This window comes from Ostrinia furnacalis, unplaced genomic scaffold (assembly GCF_004193835.3).
Source record: "Ostrinia furnacalis isolate ACB-3 unplaced genomic scaffold, ASM419383v2 OfSCF2106, whole genome shotgun sequence".
Taxonomy (NCBI): domain Eukaryota; kingdom Metazoa; phylum Arthropoda; class Insecta; order Lepidoptera; family Crambidae; genus Ostrinia; species Ostrinia furnacalis.
Window position 1 is genome coordinate 676799 of NW_021132345.1, and position 13427 is coordinate 690225.

General features: G+C 38.7%; 1 protein-coding gene across 4 annotated transcripts in view; it reads right to left on the reverse strand.

Annotated features, from left to right (window-relative positions):
- Positions 1–3376: 3376 nt before the first annotated feature.
- The window catches only part of Nost (Nostrin), a 79420-nt gene continuing 69369 nt past the window's right edge, over positions 3377–13427 (reverse strand). For all 4 annotated transcript variants that reach the window (XM_028307184.1, XM_028307183.1, XM_028307185.1 and 1 more), the window contains 11 exons: positions 11323–11466; positions 10604–10685; positions 10392–10522; positions 9993–10187; positions 9678–9813; positions 9319–9483; positions 7964–8116; positions 6411–6563; positions 5781–6117; positions 5137–5292; positions 3377–4689 (listed from right to left, as the gene is read on the reverse strand). In XM_028307184.1, the coding sequence (XP_028162985.1) occupies positions 4574–4689; positions 5137–5292; positions 5781–6117; positions 6411–6563; positions 7964–8116; positions 9319–9483; positions 9678–9813; positions 9993–10187; positions 10392–10522; positions 10604–10685; positions 11323–11466 (1768 nt within the window). In that variant the 3' untranslated portion in view covers positions 3377–4573. The remainder of the gene's footprint in view (positions 4690–5136; positions 5293–5780; positions 6118–6410; positions 6564–7963; positions 8117–9318; positions 9484–9677; positions 9814–9992; positions 10188–10391; positions 10523–10603; positions 10686–11322; positions 11467–13427) is intronic.

Genomic DNA, 13427 nt, shown 5'->3' on the forward strand with positions numbered 1-13427 from the left:
TACCCAGAATTTTTTTTTTCGGTGATTAAAATTTAGTGGTGTATATTTTATTAATATTTATCAACTAATTTATTATATTGTTTACAGTTAGTAACAAACGATTGTGCAGATTACAACCCGATCGAGCAAACTGCGTACGTCGCTGGAATGCGACTCCCTCGTACTCCGTACAGCTCCTCGCGTTCGCTCTATCCGTACCGTACCTCTAGTAGGAAAAACTTTCGAGTTCGTTTCGTTGCGTATTCAAAGTGTCATCGAAAAATTTTGTATGAAAAATTAAACAGCGCCCCCTATATTATAGCCGCCCTAGGGGGCGCTGTTTAATTTTTCATACAAAATTTTTCGATGACACTTTGAATACGCAACGAAACGAACTCGAAAGTTTTTCCTACTAGAGGTACCGAGCGTCGATGTGACGTCACGGCTACCGGGTGCGCAGTAACTCGATCGGGTTGTAGTAGTGTGTGTAAGATCAAAACGCATTTTGGCAACAAAAATGGCTGCCACAATTTTTGTGTATTATAATGACATTTAATAATATATTTTAACCCGTATTTATATGATTAGCTGTATAACATAAGGCATATTCGTAAGGGCAGATTAGTCCAGTCCAATCACACGAGAATTTAACAGTTATTCATGAAATTGGTAAATAGTGTAGATGTAATTATGCATATAAATAAACGAAAAGGAATGTGATCAGAGTATGAAATAACTTTCAATGTCTGCAATCGGTACCGGTACCATGTGTAAATAAGTAATTATGACAGATTGACAACATTTCGTATATTTACCATTTGTTTCTAAATGACGACACAAAAAAGTGATGTATAATTAAAATAAAACGGAACAGGGGGCGTACTTAGTGTGAGTTTACGTCAAACGCATTCGATATCAACTGCGTAAAAAAGTGACATTAAATGTATGACGGATGGTACAGCGCCCTTAGCGGAAACTTTCCAGAACTAAAATCTTCATATTTTTTTACCGCAATCGACACCTATCGAACGCGTTTGACGTCAACTCACACTACGCCCCCAGTTGCTTGCCTTGCCTGTTAACGGCATGTGCAAGTAACTGGCGCAATGTGGATACACTTTCATGCAGTTTGTGTTCTTGTTTTCAAAACTCCGACATAGGAACCAACGAATCGTTTTGGCGCCTCTATCTTCGCCATTATCCAACCAATGACAGTGACCTTATTCTACAGTAACACTGGTGAAGGTGAAGACTATCGCATATGCACTCACCAGGATGGCGCCACTATAGAGAAGGGCATGTGAATCGCCAGTGGTACCAACTGCTAGGTATAAACGATAGCTCTCATTGGACCAAGACATTTAGGCGCGCTTTAACTTCGTTATAAATTGAATGTTTTTGTACTAATTGTGAAATGTTATCAATTTGTCTAAAACAGTAGCGATTATAACGTACAGTGACAAAGTCACGGTATTTTGATGAAATAAGTGAATAGCGCCTATTATTATAATATTGGTAGAATAAATTAGGCATAAAAGTTTTGAAGTTTTGGAACGCTGTATTTAATGAACAAAAATCATAAGTGATTATTAAAAATAGTTTAAAATGGTCCTCTAATTAATCTAATTTGTACCGAGTTATTAATTAGACTATAGGCTTGTAAAAGGTAATATGCGTGAGTGAAATCATCTAGCACCTCATACCGTTAAGATTTCAGTCTTATGATATAGCAAAAATCTTGATAATAATGTAATATCTTATCTTCAAACTTCTTGTCTGCTGGTGAAAAATAATAGTAATCAATTTAAATACACGTCAGCAGTTTTTTTTATCGAAACATTACGCTAAACCTAAAACACTTTGCTTCTCTCGGTAAATTAAATGATTTCGTTTAATAGCATTCTTGTCTACAATAAAGTTTAATGTATGCGTCCAAAATTTACCTAATGTTTGGTAAGTGATTTATAAATTTAAATATTGTAGTAATTCAATAATAAGACTTTCTTTCGACTCACAGTAATGAGGGCTGTCGTTTTAGCGCTCACCAGTTGGCGCCGCTGTAGAGTAAGATCACTTACTTGCGAGTGGCGAAGACAGTGGCGCTAATTGGTGAGTGCTGAAGCGGTAGCAGTGCCCCGATTGGTCTAATTTTTAACGTCTCCAATTCATTGGCGCTTCTTCTCCAGTTGCGCTCCGTTTTTCATTCCAGCTGAGGTGCAAATTCGGTATTGCGGTAAAGACAGTAAAGTTCACGCGCAAACAAAGAAAACAACGGATTTAATCACTTTCCATAAAAGTCCGAAAACCTTATTTTTTCATGAAAACACAGCGTGTTCGTGAAGGCGTTTGACTTGCGTTTGAAAAAAAGTAGCTTTCTTTCAGCTTTTACATAAAGAAGCAGTTGCGTTTTGTTTTCGTTTGAACTAGCTGTCAAAGCGACACCGCGATACGAATTTGTGATTTCCGTTCGTCGTCTAGTTGCGTTGTAGTTGAAAATATTTAGCGCAATCGGGGCTCAGGATCTATCGTTTCACTCATCAGAATGGCGGCAGTGTAGAGTAGAGGCGTGTCAATAGCCAGTGGTGCCAACTGTTAAGTATTTTAGAAACGATAGCCCTCGTTGGTCGCACTGTACCATTGATATTATGTATTTTAAGAACACTGCCATATATTCTGATATACTTACTAGGTATATCGAAACTTTTCAACGCATGGACAATAAATGCTTCTGAAACACTAAAAGTAACATTTATTACGTGTCAATTGATTAATATTGTTATTAGACATCATAAAACCTGTATAAATAACATAAATAGTAAAATTTTGGTATCGGTATGATTGGTATCTTTTAGAACGTGAAAATGCTGGATAATGATAAAATAAGTAACACGGATTTAGTTCTAGATATTTTTGGACAGAGGTCCCTTCTTGCCAACGTACGTAATGTAAGAACATTATTTTAATAAATAATATGTTGTCATCTCACAAAATTGCTTTTTTGATATACTTTAAACCCGATGTCCAAATTTTAAGGTTTTTTATTACCACCTTAGGTCACCTACCTATAGGACAGCACTGAACGTTGTGAACGAACGTGTTGCTCTGGTCTGCATAACTTGTATTTTTTCTATAAAGAGTATTATTAATTTGCAGTGCACAAAACATTCTTTATAAAAATAAACTTAAAAAGGTTTCATCGTGCTTTTAAATAATATAACTTTTTATTCTTAAACATTTTATTTCAACATTAAACAACGCTTTGGTTTATTCTTTATGCGTATATAATAATTTACATCTTTAGTGAAATATTAATCACAATATCAGCACATACATTCATTTCAAATAATATTATATAAACATACGCTTATTCTATTGTTGATTTTATACAGTTGTCAACCGATTTATATTTATTTTGACTAATTAAATAATTCCTTACACAGATGTTATTGTAGTGATATTAACAGTTAAGATATAATTTACTGTGATGATTAATATATTACTTTAAACTCTCACTCGTTTTCAGTTTTGATGCAATATTTGTTACTTCGTTCAACGAAAATGTTTCATTTTGATCAACTTCTATAACATAATACATTATATACATTTCCACTTATTTAAAAATAAAATATAATATTTGCTCAGATGTCTTACTTTCATTCATTATAACGTAAGACAAATTAAACTGCTTTAAGTCAGTAAACAGATGGCGTTGTTTAGCATAAAAATACCATTATGCGTATTTTTCCCACTAAGTTCAAATAATGTTTGCATAAAATTGATATAATAAAGTATACGTATAGGTATTACATACTCCCTCTACTATTTATGTGATAATTTGATGAACATTTTTACCAAATTTTAGGTAACCCGCGTAGAATATCTTTTTCCATACGTTGTTTTTGAGTGCTAGTCTCCAATATGTTCCTCTACTTCCTGTATGTAAGAGAACATTGGTGCGCAATGCAGAAATGGGATTCAAAGAATTCGCATCAATCAAGCTAGCTCTGATTGAATATTTTACTCTGAGGTGATACTTTTAACATTTGACCCCACGTATGCGCCGTTTGCCCAGGGCATATTCAAATATTTTATTCAGTACATAGGCCCTTTCCAGGGCACTTATACGACCCAAATATAGCTTGCCCTACCACCACTTGTCACGTTTGTCTTGGTTTCTTTTTTGTCGTCTGCCGCATATCTTATATGCTCACACTAGAGAGGGAGTTTTAGATTAACCTTTCACTCCCTTATTCACAAAAAAAAAGTTTTATTTAAGTAGAATCTCTTCTTCTTCTTTTATTTTGGCCACAACTTGGTTTTGAGGACCACGATTTAGTTAGAATCTCTATAGCTTCAAAAAGTCACTGTCAAATTGATTGATTCCATAATGCTCGGGCCACACTAACGGCTAACGTCAATGTCCATTATTGCGATAATTTTTAACGCGCTAAAGTGGGTGGCCATCATTGGCGATGTTAGTGTGACCCGAGCATAAGAATGAAGAAACAAAACAGCGTTTTAGTGAAACTGTTTCAAGTCTGTTCCAGTTTTTATGAATAAAGGCCTAAGATTATACAATTTCTATCATACATTCTCATATGCAGGTAGTAATTTCTTCTACATAGGACGAAGGGAAGATGCCGTAGCAGCCGTTCAGGTCTCCGGTCCACCAGCCGTCGTCCTGCTTCTCGTGGATGTTGATGATGTCCCCTGGAACAGAGGGTGCATTAGTTATACTTCATTTTCCTACCTAGAGAACATTATTACGGTCATTCGCATGGTGTAAACTGGCCAAACAATTGTTATTGCAGATTTGCTAAGGACTTAATTTTAACAAAAAATACACAAGTAGGTACGTACACTGAAAGAAAACTACAGTAGGTAAGTAATTCGCTTAGCAAATATTTACAATTTTTATATAGTCAACAGCACATCAATGGTTTTGTATAATAGCGTCAATAATAAACTACATAAGACGCCACAGTGTTTAGTTGGATGTGCGTACATTTTCGTCATCCATAACTTTATTTTCGAAACACAAAAATGTATGACCCATAAGGCCCGTTTTCCACCAAAGCGGAGTGGATATTACTCTTTCTGGAACTAATTTACTCTGCGTGTTTTACGTTCAGTAGGTACGTAGGTATTTTTAATTACCTGGTGTGAGAGTTAATTCATCGTTAAGCCTGGCCTCGTAGGTGTAGAGCGCGCGGCATTTGCCGACGGTCGGCGCCGGCGCAGGAGCGTCTTCTGCGTCGTTCTTTATCATGTCAGTCAAGTCCGTGGAACTGTCGCTTTGGGACGAGAACTCATCTGGAAATGAAGATGGTTGAGATTTAGAAGGGGCTTTGGATTTAGAAGGATAATGGATTTGGTTAGAGCGTCCAAATAGTTTTACATTAAACAGCGCAAAATGACCAGCTAAATTACACAAGCCAGAATATCTTGTATCATTTCAGAAACTTATCACTACTCAGATCACGCATTTTTTCTTTATTCGGCATCGAATGTCAATACTAATTAATGTTTAAAATCTTAAGAGTTATGCAAAGCATTATCGCCGCCCTATTTACATAATAACCTAGATTGAGGTCAATGTTCTTTTGACACAGAAGAAATAAAGTTCCAACTTTTGAACGGCAAATAAAAGTTGATATGATTTGATAGCTTGGTGACCTCTGCACTACTTCAGATAAAGCTGACCTATCTTCTGTGTCGGATTATTCTAGTCGGAGCATCTTCAGTTATGGTTTTTCTAATAGGCATGGCACTTGCCAGTACAGTTGAGGTATGTAACTTACCAAAATCACTGTCGTGTTGATTTGACAGCCCATCTCCCGCGCCCCTTTCGCTCCAATCTAACGGGCTTTCTGGTGGAAGTGGGGCGTCAGGAGTGGAGGGCTTTATAGGTGGGGTTGGAATCTCCACACATACAGGCGTTACTGGGGCGCTCTTGTTCTCAGTGTTCCTTCTGAACGATAAGTGTTCTATGCGGAGTTTACTGGACGCTCGACTCATGATGGAGTCTCGGCGCTCTCTTTCTTCACCTCCGTTCACGCTTTTGGTCAACGCCGTGTAGTTTGGCTGCAGGTTTTTGTTCACCTCGTTCTGGTAGTCCGCTTGCAGCCATGGGGGTACCTGGGGAAAAAGACATTGATTGACAAATGATTCTTTAGGTGTGGCTAAGAGTAGAAGTAGGTACAATTATTTACTGCTGGTCTCTAGCCTGTTATATCATTCAACGTTGTATTATGATGACGTTTTATGACACTTTGTATGGGGGAAATCCAGTGAGTTTGCGTGACTCTACCTCATTTAGATAAATTGAGGTAAATTAGTCGTACGTACTAGAGTATGTAATGTGGTCTAATATTTAAACAATGAGTGTCATCTACCTACAGATAATTTGAAGTGAACATAATGTGTGTTACCTTCAGTATACTTTGTTGTAGACCTTGCTTGTCCCTCACGATTTGTATGTGAGTGGCGAGCGGGTGCTGTATCGGTGGCCTGCTGTCTAATTCGTTCAGGCTGGTGGTGATCTTGTATCTGATAGCTTCTAAATACGTCAGCATAGATCTTACCTGCAAAACAAAATGGCATCATCTGGTAGAATAAAACACAGATTCNAAGGACATCATTCTTTTTGGGCCTTTTCTAAAAGTGCCGGCCAACAAAAAATTATGGTACGTATTGTTAGAACTAGCTATTTGGAGCAATAGTTAATATGGCACAAAAGTTGTAGGACCACTCAGAACAAAGTCATACAAGTTCGATGATTCATCATTTTCATACATTTATTGACTTTTAAAGTGTTGGCAAACTTGAAAATAATTACATATATGTTTTGTTAGAAACTCATGATCCAAAACAATTATCAACCGACCGCTCTAAGTTAGCGATCAAATGACGCGATGACGAAACGAAAAAGATACATCCGTGGCCCGCGCTAGCAGTGTCGCTGTGGCCGGGAAGAAACGAGCAAACATGCCAGCCAATAGGATGGCTCGGAGCATACCCGTCAGTGAATGAGACGGGGACATTGAAAACTGAAGTGAAGGTCATCCAGTTATCCATGCGACTCGCGTTACATCAAACGGCTACCTGCTTGCGTTATCGTTAAACATCATTGTTAAAGCCCGGTCGCCGAGTACGTAGAATTTCGTCCAATGACCCCAAGCTATCCATCTTTTTCGCTCGCACGAATCTATGTTGCTGTCGCGCTCGCACACTCACTGCGGCCGCCCGTCGCACAATCGCGACAGCAATAGGTATAATTACGTGCGAGCGATAATGATGGGTAGCTTGGGGTCATTGGCCAAACTTCTACGTGCTCGGCGACCGGACTATATGTGAATATTCGACTCAGATTCCGTTTGTTGTGTGAAGTGGCTAATCATTTGTGTATAAGCTGTCGTGGAGATATTGGTACACGGCGTAGATACACCTGGGCTTCGTGAGAGGAAGGTTTTATAAATATTGCTCAGATTATAATGGATGAACTGGTGGAAAATGAAGTAACATGAAAACTACTTTTTTGTCACTTAAATAACTGAACAGACAATGAAACTACACTTTCGCACTATAATGACAGATGCTTCAAATAACTAGTTCTAGCAATATCAATAATCATTATATGATTCTCTGCACTTTCAAAAATCAATAAATGCATGAAAATGATGAATCATCGAACTTGTATAACTTGGTTCAGAGCGGTCCTACAACTTTAATGCCATATTAACTATTGCTCCAAATAGCTAGTTCTAATAATACGCACCAATTTTTTTGTTGGCCGGCACTTTCAGAAAAGGCCCAAAAATGTATGAAGCCTGAATGATCTCCTTTCCGGGTTGGACAAAAGAGTAGAGTAATTATAAGATAATGCTATGTATTCCTACACACAGGGTGCTATTAGCAAACCCGCATTGCGAATTATCACTAATGATTGGCATAGACCTTGTCTCATAGTTAAACACTATCTTACGTGGTATAGTTTGTCCGCTACGTTTTGCTGCGAGTCGTCGCTACCGAAGGTAGGCGTCTGCTTCATGGCCATAGACAACTTCTCCAATCCTTGCTTGGACTTGCGCTCTCTATCTATATCCTGTTTGACTAATTGGAGGATTTTCATCAGCGCCTGCAAACAAATTTAGCTCGATTAACCTATGACATTGGTGTTAATTATCGTTAAATTGCATGGAATGATGGACTCTGTTATTCATAGGATTGCCACGCGCTCATTACGCAAAAAAGTAGAGCATTTCAAACAATTCAGCCAGAATGGAATCTGAATTTTACAATTTTGCGACTCTATTGATATTTGTGGCATCTTTTACAAGCATTAACGAACAAAACTTGGAAACAATAATACCATGACGTTTTTCTCAGATAGGTAGGTGGTACGTGACGTGAGCATGACGAAGATCACAAATGATCAATATTCATTTGCCTATTGTTTTAACTTGTCCATTTCTAATGAATAACATCTTCGTAATTGTCTACAATTCAACATTCACGAATCTTCTGGTATTTATAAGACCTGGGTTCGATTCCGAGGAGCACTAATCAAACTTTACAGTTTGGCCAGTTTTAACCATACGATCGAAAGTTACTAAGAAATACGAGTGCTTACAGCATCCTACATTAGGTACAATAAGATCAGTAACTACATAACTGTCATCACATCATCAAGTCAACTGAAGAGGAAAGCTATGAAAACGGCCAAAGCTGAAGAGATGGTTGTCCAGCTCCAGTACTAAGTCAAGCGTAGACCACTCATCGATGGTTATATCAGATGATTGGTGAAATATTTGGAAAGTCAAACACACGATTGCTTTTTGTGTCAGTTGATGGTTCTCTAGTGGTTCAAGGGCAAGCAAACTGCTGTTTAACCGTCTCTGTGGTCTAGTAGTAAGACCACCTGCTTCAGACGCAGAGGTCCCGGTTTCGATTCCCAGTGGGGGCAGATTTTTCTATTCGGTTTGGTTGGTGATATTAGGGCTTGTTCCAAGTCCGCCTGGCTAGCTACCACCTAAGTCTGTCGCCATAACAACAATGTTAAAAAAAGCATTGTTGTATTCCCGCAGTTAGAGGTAAGATAGCCAGTTCCTCCGTGGTTGAGGATTTCGGGTGAAGCTCGTTTTCATCTTCGGCCTGATCATCACTTACCATCAGGTGAGATACAGGCCAAGAGCTTCCACGTTGTGGATAATTGTTTTTAAAACTAACGATTGTCTTTTATTGAGCTGATGTTTCTCCAGCACTTGAGAGCCAAGCGCACACAACGATTGTTATTTTGTTTAAGCCGATGTTTCTCCGTTATTTAAGGGGCTAGCGTACCTGCTTCCGTCGTTCCCTGTTCATCGCAAGAGTGGTGTGCTCGCAGTAGAAGTCTGGCAGCAATTGCTCGCTGGCGCCTGCTGGGACCGAGCGCACTCCTCGCACCACTCGCATGTCCACGTTCGCGTTCGCGTTGTTTATTGGACCCACTAACGTATTTGTTGACTGGAATGAAAAAAGTTATTAATTCAATCTGCAGACCTTTACTTGGGTCAAACTTCACCTTCAATGGCTTGCAGCACTTGGCAAGAGAGGTGAGATTCTTAATGTCTTTGTGAGTCAAGACATTCAGAGCTTTTGGAGTGCCCGAGTTATTCTTAAACCAATATGTTATTAAAGCGGTAAACTTTTGTACTCACTTCAGCTAACTGAGGAGGTACAGCAGCCGTCAGCCTCAAGTAACAGTCAGCAGAGGCTTTCAATTGAGCCAGCCTCTCTTCTTCAAGAGACTCCAGCATTCCAGCACCTTTCACCACTCCCGACTCCCATTCTAGCCTGTAAATATTCGAGACGTTTTATTTTACCATTCGATAGGTACATTAAAGATCGGAAGTTCAGCCGACGGCACATCAAGGCGGAGATATTGTGATATCTATCCAGTTGTAATAGATACCATATTGCAACGTGAGTAGTTGGTGTGCTGTCGACTGCTCAAGCAAAGTCCGTCTTCTTACCTAGAGCGTTCAGCGTGAACACAAACATTGTAGTATTCGACTTCAGTCTTTTTAACAGCATCTTCCGTCTTCCTCTTCTTCACCTGCAGCTTAGCGGCGTCCTTCTCACTCGTGACGTGTGCGTGTCTCTCAGCCCTGGCCGTGCTCAGGATGGAATGTGGAATGTGACCTACACTCGAACTGCGGGATATTCGGCTGCAATCAAACGATTTGGCGGTTGTCATTGCTGTTCATGACCCTCGAAAGACAAAATTCGCAGTGGCTGTAAACAAAATCGCATCGCAACAACGCATAGCACGAAGGATCCTTCCAAAAAGCTTGATCGAAAAAATGTCCTGGCTACTAAGATAAAAGATAAAAGGAGCATTGTTTCGTCAAGTACACCATAGGGTAGCAGACCTCGTCTCCAGCGTAGCGTCTTGCAGCTTCTCATTCTCTCGCGCCGCTGTGTGGGATTGTTTCTTCGATTTTGCTTCCGCTGTCCTCCATTCCGTGAGAGTGCGCGTTGTTTTGTCCACGTTACCTTCAATCTAAAATATTATTTTTTTAATTACATAACAGCATTCAACCTCCACGACCTCGTCACGTCAATGAATTAAATATTTTGTTACCTTTTTTCTAAGTTTCAATTGGTTATCAATGACATGCTTCATTGGTTTCACCAACTCTTCCGATAGAGCTGTGGAATAGTTTCTGAAATGGGAACGACACGTGAATATTAGATAGTCACACTTGAATTCGTTATAATAAAACGATTGTTACGCGTAATAAAACCAATACATCATGACACCAAGATGATTAAAACGACACAAGTCAATGATATGTGACCTAAAGCCATATTTGCATTATTATATAATTAAATTACCACTACGTCGCATTCAAAACTATCCTTTAAGGTCTAGCACTTAACAGTGCCTCAGGTATAAAAGCGGTACGGGAGGGTGTTTAGGTGATGGTCAAACGTCGAGACTTCAGATCCCCTCATATTTGTATGTTCTCACGTCACATTATGTTTTATTAAAGTCGCCTTTCCCGTGCTGATGGGAGCAGCCTCAGGTACTGACTGAGTTATCCCAACTAATATTATAAATGCGAAAGTAACTCTGTCTGTCTGTCTGTCTGTCTGTTACGCTTTCCCGCTTAAACCTCGCAACCGATTTTGATGAAATTTGGCATAGAGATAGTTTGAGTCCCGGGAAAGAACATAGGAGTTTTTATCCCGGTTTTTGAAACAGGTACGCGCGCGATAAAGTTTTTCTGTGACAGACAAAATTCCACGCGGGCGAAGCCGCGGGCGGAAAGCTAGTATACCTATAATTAGTTAGTTAACCTGTGTATCTCAGCCCGTTTCTCCATCTCCAGCGCGACGTGCTTCCAGGCCTCGGCGCAGGAGCCCACGCTCTCCTTGCAAGCCTTGCTGAGCTTCGTGCCCAGCTTCGCCAGGCATTTCGAGTAGTAGTTCTCAGCTTCAACCCTGCGATTGGAAAGGGTTAAGTACTTAAGGCTTGGTATTTCGGCTAAAGTAGGCATTTCGCGCTGTCAAAATCTGCGCGCGCAATTCTTCGCCAAAGACAGCGCGCCAAAGAGCTCCCGCCACAATTTTCAAGTACACAGTATAGAAATACGCAGTTGGTTAGGTTAGGTTGACTTCCTTCCCTTCAAGCGTCACACTCACAACACTTTCTAATACAAATCATATCCATAAGGATAAGTGATACAAATTAAAACACCTTTCAGACTTTTTGGGAATATATTCTAGAATCGAATAAATAAATATAAAATATAACTGCAGAAGTAAACAAGGTTCAAAGTGGCCGTGGCGTCGCCCGACCTTCTGATTTCAAGATTACGTCACCCGACCTATCGGTAGGCCCTTGGGAGCTTGAGCGATTGGAAAAACATTTAATGAAAAGTTACTCTTAGTAGCGATTATTTAGAGCTTGGGTAATAAATTATAGTTGTTGCAATTCACGAAGCTTTGCTTGTGCTTAATAACATTAATCAGTACACGCATCAATTTTGTTTATTAATAAATAAAAATATCATACTAAAATTGCAAAAAACTTATTTGTTTGTATTGGTCTGGGTGTTTTCTTTCTATATTATGTATGACGTATGTACGGGATTCTGTATCGAAAATTACTATGAGCATCACACGCGGTTACCTGCGTACCTCTGTACACTCATGGGAGTTTCAGCAGAGGTTCCTAGAGTTTGACTTTGAGCTTTGTTTATAGTCATTACGAAGCAGACTGATGGGAAACTGCACTGTCTTGAATTCGAAAGGGTAATTTGACGGTGTTAGGGGAATTCTAGGAATAGGTAAATACAAAGTCTCCTCATTGAGATTGAGACATTAATTCAATTTGAGATTTCACTTGACATTGAACACAATCTGAAATGGAGTTTTCAAACACTTGTAAAAATAAAAAGTTATTAAATCAAAGGCACTAAGTAGTATTGATATCAACTTCGAAGAAAATAACTGCCAAAATTACTTTCTACCCGTTCCACACGTCTTTCATTAATTATATTAAGGAATTGTTAAGCTAAATTTCAAGTAGATTGAACCAAGGAATCACTTTGTCCCATACAAACTTTGCCCCCTTTTTTCACCACCTTCATTTCATGACCCCATTTCGGAAAATCTTTTCTTATGAGATGCCTACGTCATACAAAGAACACACCTAACAACTTTCAGGTCTCTACCATATCCGTCAGTCATTTAGGACAAAGCATTTTTATTAGTTGTCCAAATTCCAATACTCTATCGTTCCAGGTATGTCACTGACAGGAGGGCGCTACTATCTTAATGGGTTATTCATTAGTCCCAACTTTATGCCACTTGACATTTCAGAATCGTTTGACTTTAGATACCTAAGCGATTTGATATTTGGAGTCTTTTAATGAAATCAAGTTCTGAAATAACTTCAGGTGTTGTACCCAATCAAGCTTTTCATTTCAGAACAGTTAAATAGTTTTATTATTTGTTTCTTCTCCAAGTCTTAATTTGTCAGAGTAGGTAAAGGCTCTATGAGAGCAAAATTTAGCTTTATAATAGTTTTTAAAATTTTTCTTGAAATATTTGACGCCTTGTAATCTCTCGTTAATATAGGTCCACACAAATAAATTATGTTATAAATAAACTAGCTTTCCGCCCGCCGCTTCGCCCGCGGGAATTTTTCGGTTTTTATATAACCTATTATACTCAGATATAATGTGGCTTTCTATTGATGAAAGATTTTTTTAAATCGGTTCAGTAGATCCCGATATTACCCCTTACAATTTAACAAATATACAAACACACAAACTTTACCTCTTTATAATATTAGATATACCTAGATAGGTAATTTGAAACCCTATTTTGTTATATTCTTTTTTTATTTTATATATTTCACAATCCAAACTTATATTTACTGTAAGTAAATGCTATAT